Source organism: Elephas maximus, chromosome 10 (genome assembly GCF_024166365.1).
Source record: "Elephas maximus indicus isolate mEleMax1 chromosome 10, mEleMax1 primary haplotype, whole genome shotgun sequence".
NCBI classification, from domain to species: Eukaryota; Metazoa; Chordata; class Mammalia; order Proboscidea; family Elephantidae; genus Elephas; species Elephas maximus.
Window position 1 is genome coordinate 61,923,490 of NC_064828.1, and position 22,325 is coordinate 61,945,814.

A 22,325-nucleotide genomic window follows, 5' to 3' on the forward strand; every position below is an offset into this window, starting at 1 on the left:
TACAATTACTGAACATTTTGATCAAAGATTCCATGGAAGAATCCTGATGAAAAGGGGGAAAATGCAGGACAGAGTTTCAAATGCTCATGACTTTCTGAAGCTGTGGAGGTTGGATGAACCCCTGAAACTACTGCCCTGACATAATCTTTAAGTCTTAAACCAAAAATATCCCCTGAAGTCATCTTAAAACCAAATAATAGTTTACTTAACTAGTAAAAAATGTGTCTTGAGCATTATGCTCTTGAGAACTATAGGGGATCAAATTGACAACAGCAACTTGAAAGATAAGAACCTTTGAGGGCAGTGAGTTTATGTTAATGAGGAACAACTCAGAAAAGGAGGGTAACAACGGTTGCACAACTCCAATGTAATTTAAAAAAAAATTGTTCTGCGGCGTATTTAAAAAACTGATTTGTGCACATCTGATTTTTACATGTTATTGTGGGAAAACAATTACTTTCATCTTCAAATAAGGCTGTAATAACCCGTATCGGTAATGTTCTTGTTAGTTCTTGAATCGATTCCCACTCACCGAAATCCCACATATGCAGAGAACTATTTTTTTTATGCCATAGGATTTTCAAGGCTGTGACCTTTCAGAAGCAGATCACCAGGACTAGCTGGTTGAATCAACAACCTCTCAGCCTGTACAGTGCTTAACTATTTGCACCACCCAGGGACTCAGTGCAACAAGCTGTTTCTCCTACACCCTAGTCCTTGACCTTCTTTGCATTCTTCTACTCATTTACAAGCCATCCCCATGTACTTATACCCAACAGCATCAAGTCAATTCTGACTCACAGTGACTCTACAAAAAACCCAAACCCATTGCTGTCGAGTTGATTCGAACTCACGACGCTACAGGACAGAGTAGAACTATTCCAATAATTTCCAAGGAGCACCTGGTGGATTCAAATTGCCAACCTTTTGGTTAGCAGCCATAGCTCTTAACCACTACGCCACCAGGGTTTCCAGTAGAACTACCCCGTAGGGTTTCCAAGCAGCAGCTGGTGAATTTGGCACTGTGCCACAAGAGCTCCCACATACTTTAATAATTGACTTTAAAATTCATATGAAAAGCAGAATTTGACCTCTCATCAGAAGTTATACCCTTTCCCAGTTTATTTTTGTCATTTGATACTCAACTACTTGTTTGTCCTTCAGATAATTACTAGGCTCAGTTCCTTTTCATCAAGTTTCAACCCTTCATTCTGTTTTCAATCATGCTGCTTACCTCCTCAACACTTCCCCCTTTCAAGATATCCCTTAACATTTTAGTACCTCCAAGAGGTTCAAAAAGTGTATGTAGTCACAGACTGGTGAATTTCTCACTTTCACAATCTTCATAACTTCTTGTAGTTGGAAATCAATTTTGAACTCCAGCCTCATACTCAACACATCTAAACAGTGCTATCCAAAAAAAACTATATTTGCAATGTCCAATAGGATAGCCACTAGTGGCTGTTCAACACTTAAATCTGCTATACACAGGCCTGGCTTATCCACTTTCCTTTTCCAAAATCTTGAGTCTCTTCCCAATCATGATTATGAATACACCTAAGATGTTTTTAGTTGACTAGAAAACCAAAGTAAGAAAAATCAATTTTTTCCCTACTATGTGATTTAGCTCTACAACCTGGTTGTAAAGTTTGAGGGAGAACTCTCTTATATAAATACAAACCTCCAATTCTTGTGGAACTGAATATAAACAGCATGAATTTGGTAAGAGAATAAACTTCAACTAACTTCCAAATAATTTACTGATTGCCCTTAATTCAGAATCACATGCAACTCTATTTATAAACAAATTTGAAAAAAAAAAAACACAAAAGGTTTGAGAAAGAATGTCACTGTATTTATTTTCCTACAGGTAATTCTTCTATGCTTCAACATTTTTTTCAAAATTAAAAAGAAAAAGCTTAGAACTGGATCACTTGGCCCTTTCTCTTCTTATCGCCTCCCAGCTCAAAATGCTTGCATCTCTTAATGGCCAGCATTCTCTTGGACCTGCAGTTAGGCTCCACACATTCAAGCCTCAGCACAATCTTCTTTGTGGTTTTCGCCTTCTTCCGAAAAATTGGCTTTGTCTGCCCGCCATAGCCGCTCTGCTTCCGATCATAGCGCCTCTTTCCCTGCGCATACAAGGAATCCTTGCCCTTCTTATACTGGGTCACTTTGTGAGGCTGATGCTTGCCACACTTCTTACAGAAAGTCCTTCGAGTTTTAGGTACATTAACCATCTTTGCAGTAGAGCTGTCTACGCAGTGTAAACTGTAGTAAAATATTTAAGGTAGCAAAATGTTAAAACATTTTGAAAAAGTGAAAGAGTAATATACAAATACTTATAATACAGAGAACATTACGTAAGTCAGTTATTTATAAATTCATAAGGTACTCACTTCCCATATGAGTAAGGGCACATACAAGTGCTCAGCTTTTTGGGATGCTTAGTCTGAATTACTAAGAATTTATACAATGAGATTAATTTATAAACAGCAGTAGCAGCAGCACTGGGACGCTCAGTATAGTCAGATCCCTGTATAAAAGCGGTTTCCCACAGGGATAAATTTACTACGGGTGAGAAAAAGAAAAATTATAAATTTAATTTTCTTCCGCAGAAAGAGAAGGCCAAGACTATAGAATCTTAAAGTTTCTTCTCGACTCCCTTCCCGCATCCCTATCCTCCATTGCCTAGCTGTGGGTGTGACTGGTTCAGTGGGCAATGAACTAGCTATTGGTACCGCCCGCCACGTTCCTTCTCCGAGAACCGCATCGGTCTGGTTTCACCTTTCCCCCCTCGAAAGCACGGTCACTCGTCAGCAGCCCTGAGGGCTGACGTGTCCTTAACAGGCCGGCGTATCTCACGAACCAGTAGCCGCCATGCGTGGGCCCCTTTCCTAAAGGGAAGAGCCAGTTCTTGGACCCAACCAAACCAACTGGTCTCGTCTTCCCTTTCTTACAACCGCCTAGTCCATCCCCAGATTCTGAGCAGTGAAGGCTCCTCTCAACGGATACAACCCCGCTCCTAGCTTACCGGGAACTTCACTTTCTGTGCTCCTCGCCGCGCCGCGTTCCTGCCTAACCGGAAAGGGAAGAATGGAGCGGAAGCAGGAACTGAGCCTGAGCGACAATACTACGAACCAATAGGCAGTAGGCAACGACTGCCAGGCGTGTCGGGATGCTTGTGGAAGCACCAACCAGCGGCCCAAGGGGCGGGACGGAGGGGTGTGGGCCGGAGGACAGCGTTGATCCGCGGAGCAGACGCGGGTTGTCAGAACGGTCGCCGCCGGACTGGGGCGAGGCTGCGTTGCTGAGTCTTGGCCGCCCGGGGCCCGCATAAGGATGAGAGTGCAAAGGACGCAGGGCTGCTGGAGGCGCAGGTAACGAAGCTGGGGTGCAAAGGGGCCGTGGCGGGGTTTCTTCCGGGACCCGGGACCCTTGGTGCTGAATGGAAGGGACCGAGGCGACGCCGAGTCGCGGCTCCTAGCGGCGGGGCCGCTGCTCGAGCTGCAGCTGCCAGAGGAGGATGTGTGGAGCCCAGGCGGCGCGGGGGAGCTGAGAGCCTTCGGGCCCCAAGACCCCCGGGGCCAGGGATGAGTTAGCGAGGGCAGCCGCGGGGGCCAGTACCGACTGCTGCAGGCCGAGACGACGGCCGTTGCACGCCCGCCCCTTCTGTGCAGGAGCCGCTAGCTTCTTCCGTGCCCCTCCGCCCGGCTGCGTTCCTGGCCCCGGAGACCATGAGGTTCCGTATCTACAAGCGGAAGGTGCTGATCCTGACCCTCGTGGTGGCCGCCTGCGGCTTCGTCCTGTGGAGCAGCAATGGGCGACAAAGGAAGAACGAGGCCCTCACTCCGCCGCTGCTGCAGGACGCCGAGCCCGCGCGGGGTATGGGAGGTCGGGGTGGGGAGCACCCTGCTGTGTCTGTGGGCATCCGCAGGGTCTCCAACGATTCGGCGGCTCCGCTGGTCCCAGCGGCTCAGCAGCCAGAGGCGGACAACCTGACGCTGCGGTACCGGTCTCTAGTGTACCAGCTGAACTTTGACCAGACGCTGAGGAATGTAGGTAAGTCCGGCTCCTGGGCGCCCCAGGAGCTGGTGCTGGTGGTCCAGGTGCATAACCGGCCCGAATACCTCAGACTGCTGCTGGACTCACTTCGCAAAGCCCAGGGCATTGACAAGGTCCTCGTCATCTTTAGCCACGACTTCTGGTCGACAGAGATCAATCACATAATCGCCGGAGTGGATTTCTGTCCGGTTCTGCAGGTGTTCTTTCCTTTCAGCATTCAGTTGTACCCCAACGAGTTTCCGGGCAGTGACCCCAGAGATTGCCCCAGAGACCTCGAGAAGAATGCAGCTTTGAAGATGGGATGTATTAACGCCGAGTATCCCGACTCCTTCGGCCATTATAGAGAGGCCAAGTTCTCCCAAACCAAACACCATTGGTGGTGGAAGCTGCATTTTGTATGGGAAAGGGTCAAAGTTCTTCAAGACTACAGTGGCCTTATACTTTTCATAGAGGAGGATCACTACTTAGCCCCTGACTTTTACCATGTTTTCAAAAAGATGTGGAAATTGAAGCAGCAAGAGTGTCCTGAGTGTGATGTTCTCTCCCTGGGGACCTATACTGCCACTCGCAATTTTTATGGCATTGCTGACAAAATAGATGTGAAAACTTGGAAATCCACAGAGCACAATATGGGTCTAGCCTTGACCCGGGATGCATATCAGAAACTGATTGAGTGCACAGACACTTTCTGTACTTATGATGATTATAACTGGGACTGGACTCTTCAGTACTTGACTGTATCTTGTCTTCCAAAATTCTGGAAAGTGCTGGTTCCCCAGGTTCCTAGGATTTTCCATGCTGGAGACTGTGGTATGCACCACAAGAAAACCTGTAGGCCGTCCACCCAGAGTGCCCAAATTGAGTCACTCTTAAATAATAACAAGCAGTACATGTTTCCAGAAACTCTAATTATCGGTGAGAAGTCTACTGTGGCAGCCCTTTCCCCACCTAGGAAAAATGGAGGGTGGGGTGATATTAGGGACCATGAACTCTGTAAAAGTTATAGAAGACTGCAGTGAAAAATTACAATTACAAAAAAAAGAAAGAAAAGGTGACAGTGTTCTGTTTTTGATATTTGTTCAAACAGGATATACAGTTGAATAAAATGGTTTAGGAACTGGTTTCTGCTTTAATACAAAAAATTTCTTGTAAAAGGTGTCCAAATATAGTAATCATTTCTAGTTATATCTGATTAAGATTTAAAACTGACGTTTTCATTTTAGGGTTGCGTTTTAAAGCTCAACCCCTATCTGTTAAAGGTAATCGTTATTGTTAATTGATAAGAGAGAAGAGGGGGAATCTTATTAAATTACATCTATTAATCTTTTTATCTGAAACTTTGTACACTTTTCCACTTTCAAAACTTATTTTAAATACAGCAAAATTTGTTTAAAACTATCGTAGCAGTAAAAAGTATTATACTGAAATTGTTAGAGTATTAATGGAACAAGCCCAGTTTTACTCTTGACAGTTATTTGGAAGGCATTCTTTGCTGGTTTTATAATTCAAAAGTTATGTTTGTTAAACACCCTGTCAGAAGAGTCGTTTTCAGTATTACAGATTCCTGTACTATTGTGTTAAGATTTGCCTGTGCTTTGGAACTTTCTTTAGAACACACTTTCTTTTGGAATGTATTTGATCAATAAGAAAGTTTAAGCATTGTTTTCACTTCAATGTAGAAATACAGTGGGTTTTTTTTTTAGTGCTGCCAAAATAAAATACTCATTTTGCATAAAAAGATTCCTGATCATTTTGCAAAGTAAATTTTATTAATCATTTACTCCAAAATTCAGTACAGGCATTCTAGGTGTTTTGAAAGTTAACATTAAAAAAAAAACATGCTAATATTTAGTATCTGTACATTGTATAATTGAGTTTGAAATAAAACCCAGCTCATGACAATGCATTCCCTTTGAAAGAAACTGTTTGGCTTTCAAATTAGCCAGGCATAGATAATGAACAATAAGAAGCTGCCTTGTAAGGGAAATACAGACTAAATTGTTTTGGAAAGCTAGAAATGATACAAAGTTCACTCCTGCCCAAGTGAAACACTTTCTAGTGCCAGCTTTAACTGAAATCATACTTTTTAAAGGATAGATACAGTAAAAATAGGAACCAGGCATAAAGCTTACTCCATATTTAATGTAGAAGTTTCGTATAACCATCTATAATTGCATGTAACCAAAAAGTTACTCATAAAAGGCTCATTTCTGTGAAGAGATACTACAAATAGTCACTTCAACCTAAGAAAATTATGTACTAAATGGAGAGTCTCAAAACTGTTACTATACCAACTTAAAGTTCCTATTGTCGTTGAAAGGAACCCTGGTGGCAGTGGCCACTGACCTAAAAGCAGTTCAAATCCACCAGCTGCTCTGCAGGAGAAAGTTGTGGCAGTCTGCTTCCGGTAAGATTTACAGCCTTTGAAACCTCGTGGAGCAATTGTGTTCTATCCTATATTGAGTTGGAATCGACTCAATGGCAGCGGGTTTTGGTTTTTGGATTGTGGTTGAAAAAGTGCATGCAGTTGTCCAAGGTGAAGCAGATGGTTCCCTTGCTTTCTGAGCTACCTCTGCACTACTTTCACATGCTAGTCTGGCTCCAGACTCTATTTAGGGGCTGTAAATGTCAATCAGGATGAATCGCCAGGCTTGTATCAGTTGTTGGTGTTCGGATCGGACCCCCCAGTTCAAAGAACAAAATATATTAGGCAATTTTCAGGACCACGCCAAGACCAGAGGTCTGAATTGCTAGCTGTTTCCAAAGCAAATAGATCAGCCCAAGGCCTCAATTAGAACAAATATTTTCCTTCCTGCATCTTCTTTCATTAACTCCTATAAATTTTTGTTAAATAAAAACCTGTTGGAATTTTCTCCTGGTCTTACATAGAAATACTGTTCCATGAAACTAATTACTAATTCCTTAGATATGTGATTGGCAGCTCTCTTTTAGGTGTCATTAAAGAAAATGATTAGAAAACATTGGCTCTTTTTTTTCATGTAATAATGAAGAAAATTTTCCTATGGAAGCAAAATGTCAGATTTTTTGTCTTGTTCTAAACTTTTTAAACGTATTCTGTTAAACCAAAAGATGTTTTAATACTGTAATAGTAACTTCCAAAAAATTCTTTTAGAAGTTAAATTTTCAAAATCATTACTAAACAACCTTAATATAGTTTGTGTGACATACAAGAGAAGAGTCAAATAGAGAGCTCAAGTAAACATACAAATTTCATTAAGTGTATTTGTATTGTAATTGTTTAGATTGTTAATACTGGTTAGTAAAGTTCTTTTCTAATAAAACCCAGTGCCGTCCAGTCGATTTCAACTCACAGCGACCCTATAGGACAGAGTAGAACTGGTTTCCTACGAAGCTCTATTTGAAGCATAAATACATCCTGTTATGTGACACAACCAATAGTTTTGAGATTCTAACACACACACACTCATTTCTAGTTAATTGTATTCTCGAGAATCCTTTTTTGTAATAGAATTATAACTTAGTGAATGTTTGTTTTGAAACTTATTAAAGTAATGGTAAACAGAAGCAAAAAAACCACACAGAATAGGTAACGGTTTATATTAAAACTAAAGTTTAACTCTCCGTTAGAAAAACACATCTATCAGAGGAATCACAAAACTTACCTCCATAATTAAGGAAAATTTATTTAAATTCTCTACAGGCAACAAACAAAACCCAAAAAAACTCCAGTTTCCCAATTAGAATCAAAATTGCAAATTTTACTTTTATACATTCCTGAATAACTTAGTTTTAAGACAATATTTAACAGAATATTTTAGGTCCTAATTTTTTTATTGTTTAAATTCCAAAATTATACAGAATTAGTCTAAGTCATATAGCAAAGAATTCTGAAAACTGAATGCACAATGAGTCACATGATCTTTAATAATTCGTACACTACCATCTTGCATATTGGTTTCTTTTATGCTTTCAGAAGCAGATACGTTGTGAACCGTAGTTTTGTTCTGTAGTGAAGATAGGTGAACTCCATCTAATTCTTTCTCTCCAGTTAATACTGGTTCTTTTAAATTCTCTTTTTCCTCATTTGAGTAAACAGCACATTTTTCTTTTATAAATTCAGGGTCCGTTTTTGACTCAGGTTGCTGAGATTTTCCAGATAGCACTTGAAAAACATCAGGAGACTCTTGTTGCAAGTATGCAACTGAACCACAGCTGTCTGTTGCTATCGCATTATCCGCTATAGATGAATCAGGTCTGGCATTTCCCAGTCTTTGTTCTTGTTCAGTTGTGGTGGTGATAAGATGTTCTGTATTTTCTTTTTCAGTCAGATGACTTCCTTCATTGACTTCTTCCTTTACATGAAGCTGATGAGAGTTATTACATTCTTGCAACTGTGTCAAGAGAAACAATAAATTAATATTTCTTTGCAACAAATAGAAAATTAGGTTGTAGTATCCTCTGAAAATGAGATTTAAAAAATTATAAGGGAATAACCCTTGCAGAACTGCAGATATGCTTCCAGTCTTCCCCCTGAAAGCTGTCCTCCAAATGCTGCCAGTCATCTTTTAATAATGCAAACCTGGCATGAATTCTCTGCTTAAATTCTTTCAATGACTCCTCATCTGAGCCCTGGTGGCTCAGTAGTTAAGTACTTGGCTGTTAACTCAAAAGGTCGGCAGTTCAAATCCACCAGCTGCTTCTTGGAAACTCTATGAGGCAGTTCTGCTTTCTCCTTTAGGGTCACTATGAGTCGGAATTGACTCAACAGCATGGGTTTTTCATCTCCTTCAGGATAAAATAAAACAAGATTTTCAATATGGGCTACAAAGCAGGGTTTCAAACAGGTTCATCCTGGTTCCAACCCCAGTTGAGAATCTGCATTTCTGACAAGTTCCCAGGAAGTTATACATATGAATCACCTGGGGATCTTGTTAAAACGTAAATTCTGATTCAGTGTATCTGAGGCAGAAATGCAATTCTTGCATTCGAACCTGAATGAACCAGTTTGAAGTCCTGCTACAAAGCTCTCTGACCTAACAGTCATCAATCTTATACGGGCATTTTTGAATTTCTGTGATTACTCAGGGCCACCCCTCCCCCCGCCCATTCTTATGACTTTTTCATCAGTCAACCGTGCTAGTTACTAAATTATTCTTATTGTGCCCAATATTGAAGAATAGGAAAATGACCAAATTTAAGGTTCAACTAGAAAGAACGAACAAACTGTATGGCATAGTTCCCATGGTTTGAAAATCAAAAAAGACTTGTACATATCTCTGGACTAGTACTCAGACTTCCTGAGTGTTGGTTTCTCTTTGTTCCTCACTGCAGGGTTATTTTGGGATTAAATGAGATAACAAGTAAAAAATGTTTAGCACATAGTAGATAAACACACAAAAGGCCTCCTCTCATCACTCTTCCTAGGCCACTATGTTCATTTTGTTTAAAGTTATGACATTAAGAAATCAGAAATTAAGTTGTTAGGCTTTAACCATGTCCTAAATCAGTCCACTATAAAACCCACCAAAATCCTTACCTTTGCATGAATTTGAATATTACTATCTGTAATCTGAAGAACTTCAATTAATGGTGGGGTTAGGGGTATTGTCTGTTTGAATGGAGAGCTCAGGACCTCATCAAGAAACTCGTTAACACTTTCTTCATTGACAAACAACCTTTCCTGAAATAAAAAAGGAAGATAGTCTGCTTTATAGGCTATTCTTGACCAGCAGCTCACAAAAAGACTTAAGTCTCACACACTACAGGGTTACGCATGTAAAGATGTTTAACATTATTCCCATGCGGTCTTGACAAAAGAAAATTGAATATTGTACACACACACACACACGAAAAACCTAAAAGAAAATAGTCCTGTTTTTTTTTCTGGTTCTCTATAAAATCTGAGTTATGTTTTCTCTCCTACATAGTATTACTTACAAATGATATTTTTATTTCCTTTTTCTTTTTTCTACTAATATTTCATAGCAATCACATAACTACTAGGATTATAACTACAGTCACAGCTATAAAACGTAATTCTCTTTCAGAATACTTCCCAATGAGTCAGCTAAGAAATATTCAAATTTTGTGTGATCAATTTGCCTTTTAGTTCTTAGCTAGGTAAGAGTCAAGTATATCTTATTTAAAAGAAGTATATTTTATTTTTAAGCATTGAGACACTGCAGTGTAACGCTGGTATACAACTATTTTTAAGAATGAGGTAGCTATCAAGAGATTTCCAAACTACTACTAGGAAATATAAAAATAACTCTTTGCCCAGAATCCTAAACACAAAACAATGTGTTTCATATTTATGTCAAATGAATAAAGATTAGGGTATGGAAGGAATAACCCTATTTAAAAATACTTAATTCATAAAATCAGTTCATTGTCCTGAATAGGAAAAGTATTTTCCTCTGTATTTTCATAATAAACAACTTTTATAATTACAAAAGAAACACAGCTCATTATTTGGTCCAAATAGAAAAAAATTAGACAAGTTTCAAATTTCCTTCTATGAGAATCTAATAAGCCAGGAGCCAGTGCTAGCGTCTGCTAATTCATTCAGCTGCTAGTAAAAACACTTTAAGCCTGTGACAAGACATCCCAAGACAAACAGTTTTATCCACCTATCTTCTAAATGGCAAATGTTAAATAGAAAAGTCCCACTGTTAAGTTTCTGAATCACTTGGGTTCTCTGCTGCTTCAGAGAATTTGTGTTTCTTCCAAATGATGTACAGTTTAGGGGGAATAACATTCCTAAATTGTTCCTTATTTGACTTTACAGTATTTTCTTTCTTGAAAGAGCTACTCCTACTGCTTACTAAAGCAGGGAGTCCAGCATCTGCTGAACACTGTATGAAAAAGGCTGCATGCGCACAGTACCCGTGTGGACACACACACAGTCTATGACGCTCGTAAAATTCTCAAAGGGTTTCATGATGCAAAAAAGTTAAAGAATCACTTCACTGGGAAACCAAGGTCAAGAAGGGGAATGTATTGACACTTTGTGGGGTTGGCAACCAATGTCACAAAACATGTTTATTAGTTGTTTAATGAGAAACTAATTTGCTCTATAAATTTTCATCTAAAGCACACACACAAAAAGATAATAGGTTATATCATAATTACTGGTAATAAAAAATAAAACTTTTCTAACCTGAAAAAATTTTTTAAATCATTTACCTGTAGAATGTTGGGCAAGTCTGGCCTCAGGTTCCTTAATCTATAAAATGAGCCAGCTGGACTAGGAAAATCGCAAGGATCCTTCCCGGTCACTGAGCTCAATGCCTTGAAACTTTGAATCCTAAAATAATTGGTCCCACAATACAATAATGGTATATAACTAAAAAGGACAGTATTATAAAATTAATTTATAAGATTACTTCAGTCAGGCCATATATTATATAAAACTAGAAGTGGAAGGTATGTATATATGGTATGTCACTCATACATATTTGAAATCTATTACAAATAAAGACTAGTTACGACTATTGTTTCTAAGAAAACATAACTAGAGTTCCTTTTTAACAGATTGAATCAACAGGGGGAAATGCAGAATTGGCCCTTTTCATTGGATTTATAATTTTTAAGGTGTACCCACATTACACTCTCTAGGCTCTCTAGGCTGTATTTTTACCCAACTTTATAGCTACTTATAGATACTATGCTTTTGGACCCTCAGTTTCTTAATATATATTATGAGAATATATTATGATTCTAGTGAATAACTCAGCAGAAGAGTTGTTTTTCCCAAAGTGAACTGTTTACATCTACAGTAATTTGCTTTGCTATTATTTGAAGATCCAGGCTAACACTGTATTATAGAAACATCCCCATCAAAAGCATTTCTAAGGTTTGTTTTCTAGAAAAGACTTATACATTGGTCTTTTCCTGACTGCTAAAAAACACATCAAATATTTTCATCTTTAGTTAACACAAGGAAAAATATTTATAATGAAAATGATTAAGATTAAAATACAAAGGATTTGCATAAACTTGCCTTCTCATCCTGGTGCCTGGTTTTATTATAAAAGATACTGACAGTGGTCTTGAAGCTGTAGGGCAATTCCCAGTAAATATTTAAAGCTTATATAAATATATTTAATATTTGTTTTAAGGTCTCTATGTGGTACAGTTTGTGCTCAACTACTAACCTAAAGGTTGGTGGTTCAAACCCACCCACCAGCACTATGGAGGAAAAGGCCTGGTGATCTGCTTCTGTTAAGATTCTAAAAACCCATATCAAGTCAATTCCAACTCGTAATGAGCTTATAGGACAGAGCAGAACTGCCCCACAGAGTTTCCAAGGAGCAGCTGGTGGATTCGAGCTCTTAACCATTGCACCACCAGGGCCGAGAAAACCCTACAGAGCAGTTCTACTTTGTAACACATGTGGTCCCTATGAGTTGGAATCAACTCCACAACAACCAATAACAACAGTATTTATGTGTAAAGTAACAATTCTGACCTCTACAGCCACAAAACAGTCTCTACATTATAATCATTTTCATATATATGAAATAATAATGATATATTTTATATCTATTCTCTTGTGAATTTTCTTCTAATTTAATACTTAGAGCCTGATACAACACAATGAAAAATGGAAGAATTGGACAGTAGGGTTCCATCAGCTTTAGCAAACATGATGATTAATGAAGTAATTATATTTCTATTCCAGACTTTAAAGATATTAAAAAAAAAAAAAAGTTGCCTTAATCTGTTAGCATACTGAGAAATCAGATTAAAATATATTCTTCAGAATTCTCTTAACTACTTGCCCATAAGGTTTTCTTCGCACAAACACTTATTTTCATAACTGTTAAAACAATTACAGGAAAATGACTGTCCTTTCCTAAATTTCCCCTTTCTGATGAAATAAACAGATAATTCAATTTTACCATATTCTCACAAAATATCTTACCTAGTGCTGGCTATTTTACCTTTTTGGGGGAGTTTCAAATTAACCAATTCTCAAAGAAGAGGCCCAACTCATAAAATGTACATGTAACTTATTAGCAAACTCCTATAAAAACAAGGAGCCCCCGTGGTACGGTTAAGTGTTGGGCTGCTAACCTAAAGGATGATTGTTTGAACCCACCAGCTGATCTGGGAGAAAGATGTGGCAGTCTTGCTTCCACAAATATCCCAAAACCAGTTGCCATGGATTCAGACTCATAGCTACCCTATAGGACAGAGTAGAGCTACCCCATGGGGTTCTAAGACTGTAATCTTTACAGAAGCAGACTGCCACATCTTTCTTCCCCAGGATGGCGAGTAGGTACAAACCACCAACCTTTAGGTTAGCAGCCCAGCGCTTAACCACCGTGGAGGCCAGGGCTCCTCTGTAAAAATCATAGCCTTGGAAACCCTATCTATGGGGCAGTTCCACTCTGTCGTATAGGGTCGCTATGATTCGGAATCTACTAGCCAGCAATGGGTTTTTTTTTTTTTTTTAATTAACTTTTATTGAGCTTCAAGTGAACGTTTACAAATCAAGTCAGTCTGTCACATATAAGTTTATATATATCTTACTCCTTACTCCCACTTGCTCTCCCTCTAATGAGGCAGCCCTTCCAGTCTCTCCTTTCGTGACAATTTTGCCAGCTTCCAACTCTCTCTATCCTCCCATCCCCCCTCCAGACAGGAGATGCCAACACAGTCTCAAGTGTCCACCTGATATAATTAGCTCACTCTTCATCAGCATCTCTCTCCTACCCTCTGTCCAGTCCCTTTCATGTCTGATGAGTTGTCTTCGGGGATGGTTCCTGTCCTGTGCCAACAGAAGGTTTGGGGACCATGACTGCCGGGATTCCTCTAGTCTCAGTCAGACCATTAAGTATGGTCTTTTTATGAGAATTTGGGGTCTGCATCCCACTGATCTCCTGCTCCCTCAGGGGTTCTCTATTGTGCTCCCTGTCAGGGCAGTCATCGGTTGTAGCCGGGCACCAACTAGTTCTTCTGGTCTCAGGATGATGTACGTCTCTGGTTCATGTGGCCCTTTCTGTCTCTTGGGCTCTTAGTTGTCGTGTGACCTTGGTGTTCTTCATTCTCCTTCAGCAATGGGTTTTTATAAAAACAACAGGAAGATGTAAAAAGTTCTGGCAGGTTAAACCCAGGGTCAAGTACTTAATTTTTAATATATAATCTGTGCAACTAGTGCTATTTCTGAGAACTTGACCCTGAATATGTTAAAAGAACAAGTTACATGTAAAGTTGATACATAACTCAAAATCATGAACTGCTAATTATTGAGTTTAAAGAGTTTTTTACAACTTCAAATTTTAAGTAGTTCATTCAATATTTGGGTGAAGTACTGAATCTGAAACTCAGGAACGCCAATAACCTAAAAAGTATAGCAGCAACTACACCACACATGCTAAATTATTCATCAGAATTATAACCTAAGAAAACAGGTATGCTCAATTTAGCTCTGAAGTATTTGCCAGCTGATGTAGCCGCTGTTCAGTTCAACAAACATTTACCTTTACACTTTGTTAAGTGCCAGACATTGTGCTAGATACTACTAGTAAACCCAAAACCAAACTAGTTGCCAACAAGTTAATTCCGACTCATAGCGACCCTATAGGGACACAAACATGATTCCAACAGACATAAAAAGAGGTAACTTCAATGAGATATACAGTACCCAGCAGAGGGCAACCCCACCATCGGCGACTAAAATTAAGCAGCACCATAAGGCGGGAAGGGCAAGGGATTTGGAATCACATCTGGGTTTGACTTCCTTTTCCTACATCTGTGTGGCACTGGCTGAGTTATTTTTTTTCTCTCCGGAAGTAAATTATTCTTATTAATTTTCCAAGTTCGGAAAAGGGGCTCTGGTGGTACAATGGGTAAACCCTCCTGCTAACCAAAAGTTCGGTGGTGTAGTTCGAACCCGTCCAGCGGCGCCAAGGAGGGAAAGATCTGGCGATCTGCTATAGTAAAGATTAAAAAAAAAAAAAAAAAAAAATTTTTTTTTTTTTTAAATCCTATCAGGCAGTTTTAGTCTGTCACATTGGGATGATACGAGTCAGAATCCATTCGACAGCACCTAACAACAAACTCAGAAAAAGTGATTTACAAACTTCAAATATGGTCCTTAGGGAATGGTTCTTAAACTTGTGGATCACAAACCCCTTCGAGGTTATGACAAGTTACAGCTTCTCTCAAGAAAAAAAGCACGCTAAACTTTTTGCAAACAATTTCAGAGGTCCACGGATCGCTGGGAATTCAGGAAAACAACTCCTACATTAGGACAACTTTGAAGATTTGAAACCCATTCACCGTAGTGGATGGATTCGGTTTCGTTTCTTCAAAATACTGTGAGAACGTTTAACACAACTGACATCTTTCATCAATTTCAATTCATTACCAATTCCAAGTCATTGATAGGAAGTGCTTTGGGGGGGGGGATAAATAGTGAGGCTGCCAGTAATAGAAAATTTTAAAACGGAATGGAGCCTTTCAAACATAAGGCTCTAGGAAGAATTGTTACCTCCAAAGAATCGTTGTTTAAACCGTAATACCACTGCCTCCAATGTCCATGGCTCTCCGGAGATTTGGCCAGTTCTATCACTGCATTGTTTGAAGAAATGCTAATCACGGGTTCTTTGGTACTCAATTTATTCTCTGGAGCAAACTGCAAAAAGAAGGAATAAAAAACAAAGTCTTGCGTGGAGAAGCACAATTTGTACCGAAGGGGGTTCAAATCCCCTCGAAGACTTTGCGGCAGGATCCGTGGAACTTGAATTAGTAGAATCAGGGATTCTTCATCCTGATTACACTGCAAAGGAGGACACAAAGGTTCCCCGCTCTGGGTCCCGGGACCACCCATGGCTCCGTTAGAGGGCTCTCGGTCAGCGCCTTCGCAGCCCCCGCGCGTCTGCACACTGAAATCTCTGCCTTCACCCCCTCTTTCTGTTGAAGACCCCGCGTCAAGGTTCCCGGTTGAAACACAAGGAAAGCCTCCGCCACCGTCGCCAGAGACGCTCCCTGCTCCTGTAGGCGAGTCCTCCCAATTGCCCAGCGGCGACCCCGCGTCCGCGTGCCCGCCGGAGTCCTGTTCTTTCTGTTCGGGGATAATCTCCTCTCCAGCGCCGGCAGGCGAGTACGCCACCTCGGGGGCGCTCGGGGTGGCGATCCCGGCGTCTGCAGCACCGGCACCGCTGGGACTCGAGTCTCGGTCCTCGGCGTGACCCCCACCCTGGCCTGCCTCCCCTTCGCGAGCGGAAGCGCACGACCCGCCGTCAGTTCCGGGCGGGTCCACCGCCCCTTCCGGCGCTGCCGGGAGCCCCCGGCGCGTGGCAGGTAGCGCCACAGGGAGCGTGATGACTAGCTGTCGCCGGGCCTTGTTGAACTGCGCCTTGCCGCGGCTGTCGTCCACCGGATACGGGAGCGAGAGCCGCAGCTGATAGTCAGGCTTCTTCGAGTCAAGGCACAGCAGCTTTCCCGTCACCTCCAGGGCTGCCTGCTCGGCCGAACGCAGCAACGGCAGCTCGATGGTGACCACCAGCTCGCGGGGCACCGGGCTCGGAGCCGAGTCCCGGCAGCAGCGGTAATCCTGCAGGTCCACGTGGTGGCGCTGCACCACGCTGTAGCGAGGCTCGGTGGGGGCGGGGGGCGGGGCCGGCCCAGAAGGGGCGGGAGCCTGGGGCTGGGGCACGGCCGAGTTCCCGGAGGCCCCCGGGTACCGGTAGGGGTAAGGGAAATCGGAAAGAGGGCCTTCCGGCTCCTCCTCGGGGCGGGCCGGGGCACCCCCAGGCAGTGGCGTGCGGAGCACGGCGGCCTCCGGAGTCCCCTTGTACTTGATCTTCAGGGTCTTGGCATTCCTGCGGTCCAGCTTCACGCCGAACTGCTTCTCGACGGCCTCCAGGGCCGTGGCGTCCAGCATGTGGCGGAAGCGCTCGTGGCGCCTGGCGAGCGCTAGCGCGTCTGGATGGAAGACCACGTCGTAGACCGTGTAGCGAGTGCCCCGGCGCCCCGCGTACTCGCGGCCTGGAGCCAGGCTGTGGGGCAGGAACCAGTGGTGGCCCGGCGCCGCGCCCCCGGAGCCGGGCCGGCTGCTCGGCGCGCCCACCAGCACGTTGCTGCACACGTTCACAAAGCAGCGCTTCGCTCCGTCCAAGCTGGTGCGCAGTACGTGGCCCGGCTCCGGGTGCACGAACCGAACCTCCACTCCGCGCTCACGCTCCAGCTCAGTGATCTCCGCCTCGTAGCGCTTTCGGTTCTCGGGGTCTGTGAGCTCCCCGGCGTACTCGGATAACAGCCGCCGGAACTCTGGGTCCTGGAAGGCGGTGGTGAGACGCTGTACCTCATCTCCGCTTAGGTCCAAGTCCTCCAGCGGCGACGAGTTGGTCGCCTTCGCCATGCTGCCCCGTAGAGCCTTGCCCTCGGGCCAAGGGGGATCAATCCGAGGCAGGGTGAGTGGAAGGCACCGTGGAGTCCCGGTCCGCGACGAGTGAAGCAGCCGTGGTCAGTAACGGCCAGAGAATTGAGCCGTGGGCAGCGCGTGGCCGTTGCCATAGCGACGGCGCTGACACCAGGCAGGAGGGAAGGAATCCGAGTGGTATGATTGAAATGCAAAAACTGGCTTCTTAGTTTTTTAAACCAAGTACAGTAATAATTATGGGTTACTGGGTTTCTCGTTTTTTTTTTTTTAGGTTCCTGTACCACGGCGAGATCAGCCTTGCTTCAGCTGATTAAACACTGAATCAGGGAGCACACCCTGTTTTTCCCAAGAGCATAAGCTCAGCATACCCTTTCAGTGCTCATTGCTGGCCCATCTTTCACATCTCTGCTTCCTATCCATGATGGGTAAAGAATTATAAATGGAAACCAGATTCTAGGTGTCCCTTCGTTCATCTACTCATTCATCTAACAAATAATTGCTTCTATAATTAACTTTTTACCCACCTTTGATTTCTGGATGATGCTGACCCACCTGTTTCTAGTTCCTGTGTTATTCCGTGACCTATTTCCTGCTACTGACATCTTACCTGCTCTTAGTAAATTGCCTTGCTTCATTTCAGTTCAAATTATCTGGCCCCTAAGTGTACCCTGTCTTCTAGTCATTAACAGATTTCCTGAAAAGATCTCAAAATACCGCAGCTTTAATTATGGAAGCAATTATTTGTTAAACTAATGAGTGAATAGGAACACCTGGTATCCACTTGCCATCATTCATATAAAGCTCTACGGCTCTCGTAACTGGATAACTGGACGAACAAACCTTATGTCTATTTCACTACGACTTTCAAGGCCCAAAATGTAAATTTTTTCAAGCAATCTAGTGGCTTTAAACCTGTGCCTTGATTTTATCTTTAAACTTCCAATTTTTCCAGGCTATTCTTGGAGAAATCAAAGCTATAAAACCCTGCTTTTCTAACATCAGGTTCCTTCTTACATGCTTCCCGAATTTTCCATCTTCAAAACACATCTCAAATTGCCAGGTCTTCCTTACTGCTAATTCACTTAACACTGCATTCAGGTTAAATTTCCAGGAATTTCCTCTTCATTACGCCATTTTTATTTTTTATTAGTATCTCCTCCCAAAAAAACTAATTCTATTTGAAATAAATATCTTCCATTCAGGCTTTTTGTAATTTCTAATGTTACTACTACATTGGAAACATCCTTTGTACCTCTGCCTAACAGCCTCTCTCATTCAGATTCATTTCTGGGCTATCTTTCCATCAAGTCCCTAAACTACACGATAAATAAAAGGATAGTGTTGAGTGATATACGTACAAAACAACAAAACATGCTGCTTCAAAATAAACATGTCTTCTAAATGTTAAAACTATAGGGATTGTTTGTTTTTATATTTCCAGTACCAAAAACTTCTGTGTCTGTGTAATGAATATCAAACTAAGGTCCTGAAGCAAAATCAGTGGGAGAAATTCTGTGACTGAAATCTAGACAGTTTGAAAAATGCTGAGCATACTGTTGGGACTCTTATGGTGATAAAAACCTAAGACTAAAACAATGATTTGGGCACTTTTAAATATTTGTATTTTTCTTAAAGTTAACATGTATGACAATTACAGAGAAACAAAACTTTATATTTTAAGTGCAAAAGTATACCTAGATAATATCTTTGCACATATCCACATATTTTTCTTAAAAGACTGTAGAAAATATATTTCCTATAAAATTTTCTGAAGTATACCGTCATGTTTATTGTGATTTAATATAAAAAATTTGTCTAATATAAATTGATAGAACTTCGTAAAGTACCATAATTTTATTATAACTTAATATCAAAATTACATAAAATATAAAATTAAACAGGAAACTGATGAATTTGGTTTCCTCATACGGTCTTTAAGAATCTCAAAAGCCTTGAAGTTTGCTGAAAACAGAAAAAAGTGAAAAAATTAAACCTTTTAGAAACAAATTATATATTTCTTAATATTTATTTTTAATTAACTTAAAACATAGGTTAATACATGCACATGGTTCTAAATTCAAAAGAGCACACACTGAAAAGTAAGCCAGTCTCATACCTCACTTCTCCTCACACAGATTTGTGTATGCTTATAGTCTAATCATATAACAGCATGTTTGTATGTGGAATATCCTTTAAAAATGCATACATGAGTGTAGAATACGATGCATGTTATTCTACACTTTTTTTTCCAATTACTAGTAAGTACATTTATATCTTAACCAACCCCTTCTTTTGTGCCTTTGAAATTTAAATAAAACTTCTGAATACATACACACAATTTAAATAAAAATACATTTAAATGGTTTCATTGCTATGCTGTATTCCTTACTATAAAACTCCAATTAAAAAAACCTTTATTTTTACGCATAAGCCTACATATACATACCTGTAGAATAAATTTCTAGAAATTGAATTGCTGGTATATGCATTTTAGATCTTAATAAATCTTGTCAAATTGCCCTCTATAAGGTTTCATTCTGACCAACAATGTATGTGAATGCGTATTTCCGACTACATCGCCAATACTGAGTTTTTAAATAAAACAACTGTATTTGAAAGTACATATCGAAACAGGGTTAACCTTAATCTACTCTGCCTACATTTTTGTGATTAACTGTACAATATGATTTCACAAGTATTCTAACAAGATCTCCTAGGCATTAAGTAGCAGGAAGACGAAATTATTTTACTATATCTTGAAATTTTTTTCTGTTCTCTCAAAAAAAAACATAAATCAAGTTTTGATTTGGGAGTGTGGATATTATATTGGATTTAGCACTGAAAAGATTCCTCGGATTATCAGTACTAAGCCACAGTTTGGAAATGATATCAAGGCTTTTCAGCATCTGTGTCCACAGAAGATACAGGAACCTGTTTCAATTCAACAAACACTAAGTGAGCACTGACTACAAGTCAAATACTATGTTAGATCCTATGCTAGAAACTTTTAGGAGGGACATGCACATTAATGACTTCTAATGCAACGTGCAAAGAACTGTAATAGCTGCATAAAGTGCTCAGAACACAAAGCAATCAGGGAACATTACAGGAGATATAACTGAAATGACTTATGCTATCACAATACCTCAGTTAATTTCCTATTAGGTTTATTATATACCATCTCATTAAAAATATATATAAAATGGCTTGTACAGATAAATAAGAAAAATAAGTAAATGAGGAAATTCAGGTAAAGGGAAAATAGGGATCAGAAAAAAAGATAAAGCAAGGGCTGAGGTTAGCACCCACCACTTAAACTAGTAAATCGTCTGCATGACAGAGGTGGGCTGCAAATTTCACCGTTTCCTAGCAGTCAAAGTGAAGGGAGACAATTGGAAGATTTACATTTACTTGGGACAGACAGATTTCTCTTCTCCTGAGACCTGTTGAAACTGCCCAATATTGGTTTTCATAGCAGACTAATTTTTTTATGTCGATAGCATAACCCAAATCTCTGTTAAGTCAATCTAAAGGCACACAGCCCTCAGAAATGGCTTAATCCCAAGGTCACAAAATTAAATGCCTTCAGGGGCAGCGGGGTACACAGGTACACAACAGGGAGTGGAGGGACTGGAGAAGAGCACTGAAGGGTATTCCAAATTTTTTTTTTTTTTTTTTTTAGTATTCAGTGCAGGCTACATAAAGTCAAACACATTAGACTTACAGAACACGGGTCTAGGATATCTGTGATTTTTATGAGTGTCTGTTTATATTCTAAGAACTAAGCAGTGCCTGGTATGCTATAAGAATTTAAGTAGAAAGGCAGGGTCAGGATGGCTAATAGCCAGACGCTTCCGGCAATCCCTCTTACAACTAAGACCCAAAAAAACAAGTGAAATGATTATATTTATGACAAGCTAGGAGCCCTGAACATCAAAGGCCAAGTTAGAAAACAGACTGAGTGGCAGGGAGAGAAAGAGATAGTTCAAAAGCGGAGGAGTTGCCAGCCCCGGATCACTGGGATCCCTCAGGCTCCATTCCCAGGAGTGGCTGCAGGGGGCTGGTGGTAGCGTTCGGCTGCAGTTTCTTCAGGGAGAAGCAACCAGCCGCACAGCCTACTCAACACCTCCAGATCCAGAGAAGAACGGTGCTCTTGGCAAAAGCTGAGTACTTGCATATATTTTTCCGTGCCCCCTGCCCCCAAGCTGGCTTCTGATTTCCCTGGGCCTGGGATAAGCCCTGTTGAGAGCCAGGAGCGATTCTCTCAGCCTTGGAGAAGGAATAAAGTTGCAATTGGGGGAAAAGATAATTTGCCAGCTCCACTAACCTGGGGAGCGCCTGATAGAAGTAGCTCCTATCCAGACATAGACAGTGTGTCGACTTTGAATACCTTTTGCCCCTGTGTGGACCTGTGTGGGCCTATTACAGGAGAATACGCCCTTGTTGGTAGACAGCAACTGTTTCAGCTGTACGGTAGAGAGGTGGGTGTTTGATGTTTGACACCCCATTGCCTATTAAACACGGTCCTCACCTACCCACATCAGGGGCCTAAGGACTCGTGGCTCTACTCAGGTCACCCAAACACCTGCGACAGGCATCCAAGAATAACTAGTACCTCCCGGTCCTTAAAACCTAAAGCATTGGGTGCCCGTAGACTGTCTACAGAACTCACCCACCTGTACACTCTAGGGAACAGGGATGCACTTTCCTCAGAGACACTTGGGGGACAATTCTGAGACCCCTGCCTTGTTCAGAACATGACCTCCTGCTGCAACCAGATACCGGTACCTACACCAATCACCCCTGCCCTTCTAAGACTGTAGGACAGAGCCTGTACCACACACTTGATGAACAACTACCTGGACACATGAGCTGAATCCATACA

At 41.4% G+C, this 22,325-nt stretch overlaps 4 protein-coding genes and 1 long non-coding RNA gene across 7 annotated transcripts in view; 2 read left to right on the forward strand and 3 right to left on the reverse strand.

The window, feature by feature from the left end:
- Positions 1–1,833: 1,833 nt before the first annotated feature.
- On the reverse strand, positions 1,834–3,108 carry RPL36AL (ribosomal protein L36a like). The gene is made up of 2 exons (XM_049899457.1): positions 3,035–3,108; positions 1,834–2,271 (listed from the first exon to the last, which is right to left on the reverse strand). Exon 2 carries the CDS (start codon positions 2,238–2,240, stop codon positions 1,920–1,922), a length of 321 nt encoding a protein of 106 aa, XP_049755414.1. The 5' UTR covers positions 2,241–2,271; positions 3,035–3,108; the 3' UTR covers positions 1,834–1,919.
- A 97-nt stretch (positions 3,109–3,205) lies between these two features.
- MGAT2 (alpha-1,6-mannosyl-glycoprotein 2-beta-N-acetylglucosaminyltransferase) lies at positions 3,206–5,777 on the forward strand. The gene is made up of 2 exons (XM_049899443.1): positions 3,206–3,380; positions 3,681–5,777. The coding sequence occupies exon 2, from the start codon at positions 3,738–3,740 to the stop codon at positions 5,082–5,084; it is 1,347 nt and encodes a 448-aa protein (XP_049755400.1). The 5' UTR covers positions 3,206–3,380; positions 3,681–3,737; the 3' UTR covers positions 5,085–5,777.
- A 27-nt stretch (positions 5,778–5,804) lies between these two features.
- DNAAF2 (dynein axonemal assembly factor 2) lies at positions 5,805–17,419 on the reverse strand. The gene is made up of 3 exons (XM_049899439.1): positions 15,548–17,419; positions 9,584–9,727; positions 5,805–8,438 (listed from the first exon to the last, which is right to left on the reverse strand). The coding sequence occupies exons 1-3, from the start codon at positions 17,417–17,419 to the stop codon at positions 7,908–7,910; spliced, it is 2,547 nt and encodes an 848-aa protein (XP_049755396.1). The 3' UTR covers positions 5,805–7,907.
- LOC126084723 (uncharacterized) lies at positions 16,519–19,298 on the forward strand. The gene is made up of 3 exons (XR_007519056.1): positions 16,519–16,606; positions 16,868–17,617; positions 17,712–19,298. It is a non-coding gene; the product is annotated as an uncharacterized LOC126084723 (long non-coding RNA).
- Positions 19,294–22,325, reverse strand: part of POLE2 (DNA polymerase epsilon 2, accessory subunit) — a 39,139-nt gene continuing 36,107 nt past the window's right edge. For 2 of the 3 annotated variants that reach the window (XM_049899441.1, XM_049899440.1), the window contains exon 19: positions 19,300–19,402. In XM_049899441.1, coding sequence (XP_049755398.1) covers positions 19,384–19,402 — 19 coding nt within the window. In that variant the 3' untranslated portion in view covers positions 19,300–19,383. Of the gene's footprint in view, positions 19,403–22,325 lie in introns of all 3 variants that reach the window. The other variant, XM_049899442.1, reaches the window with a different exon arrangement.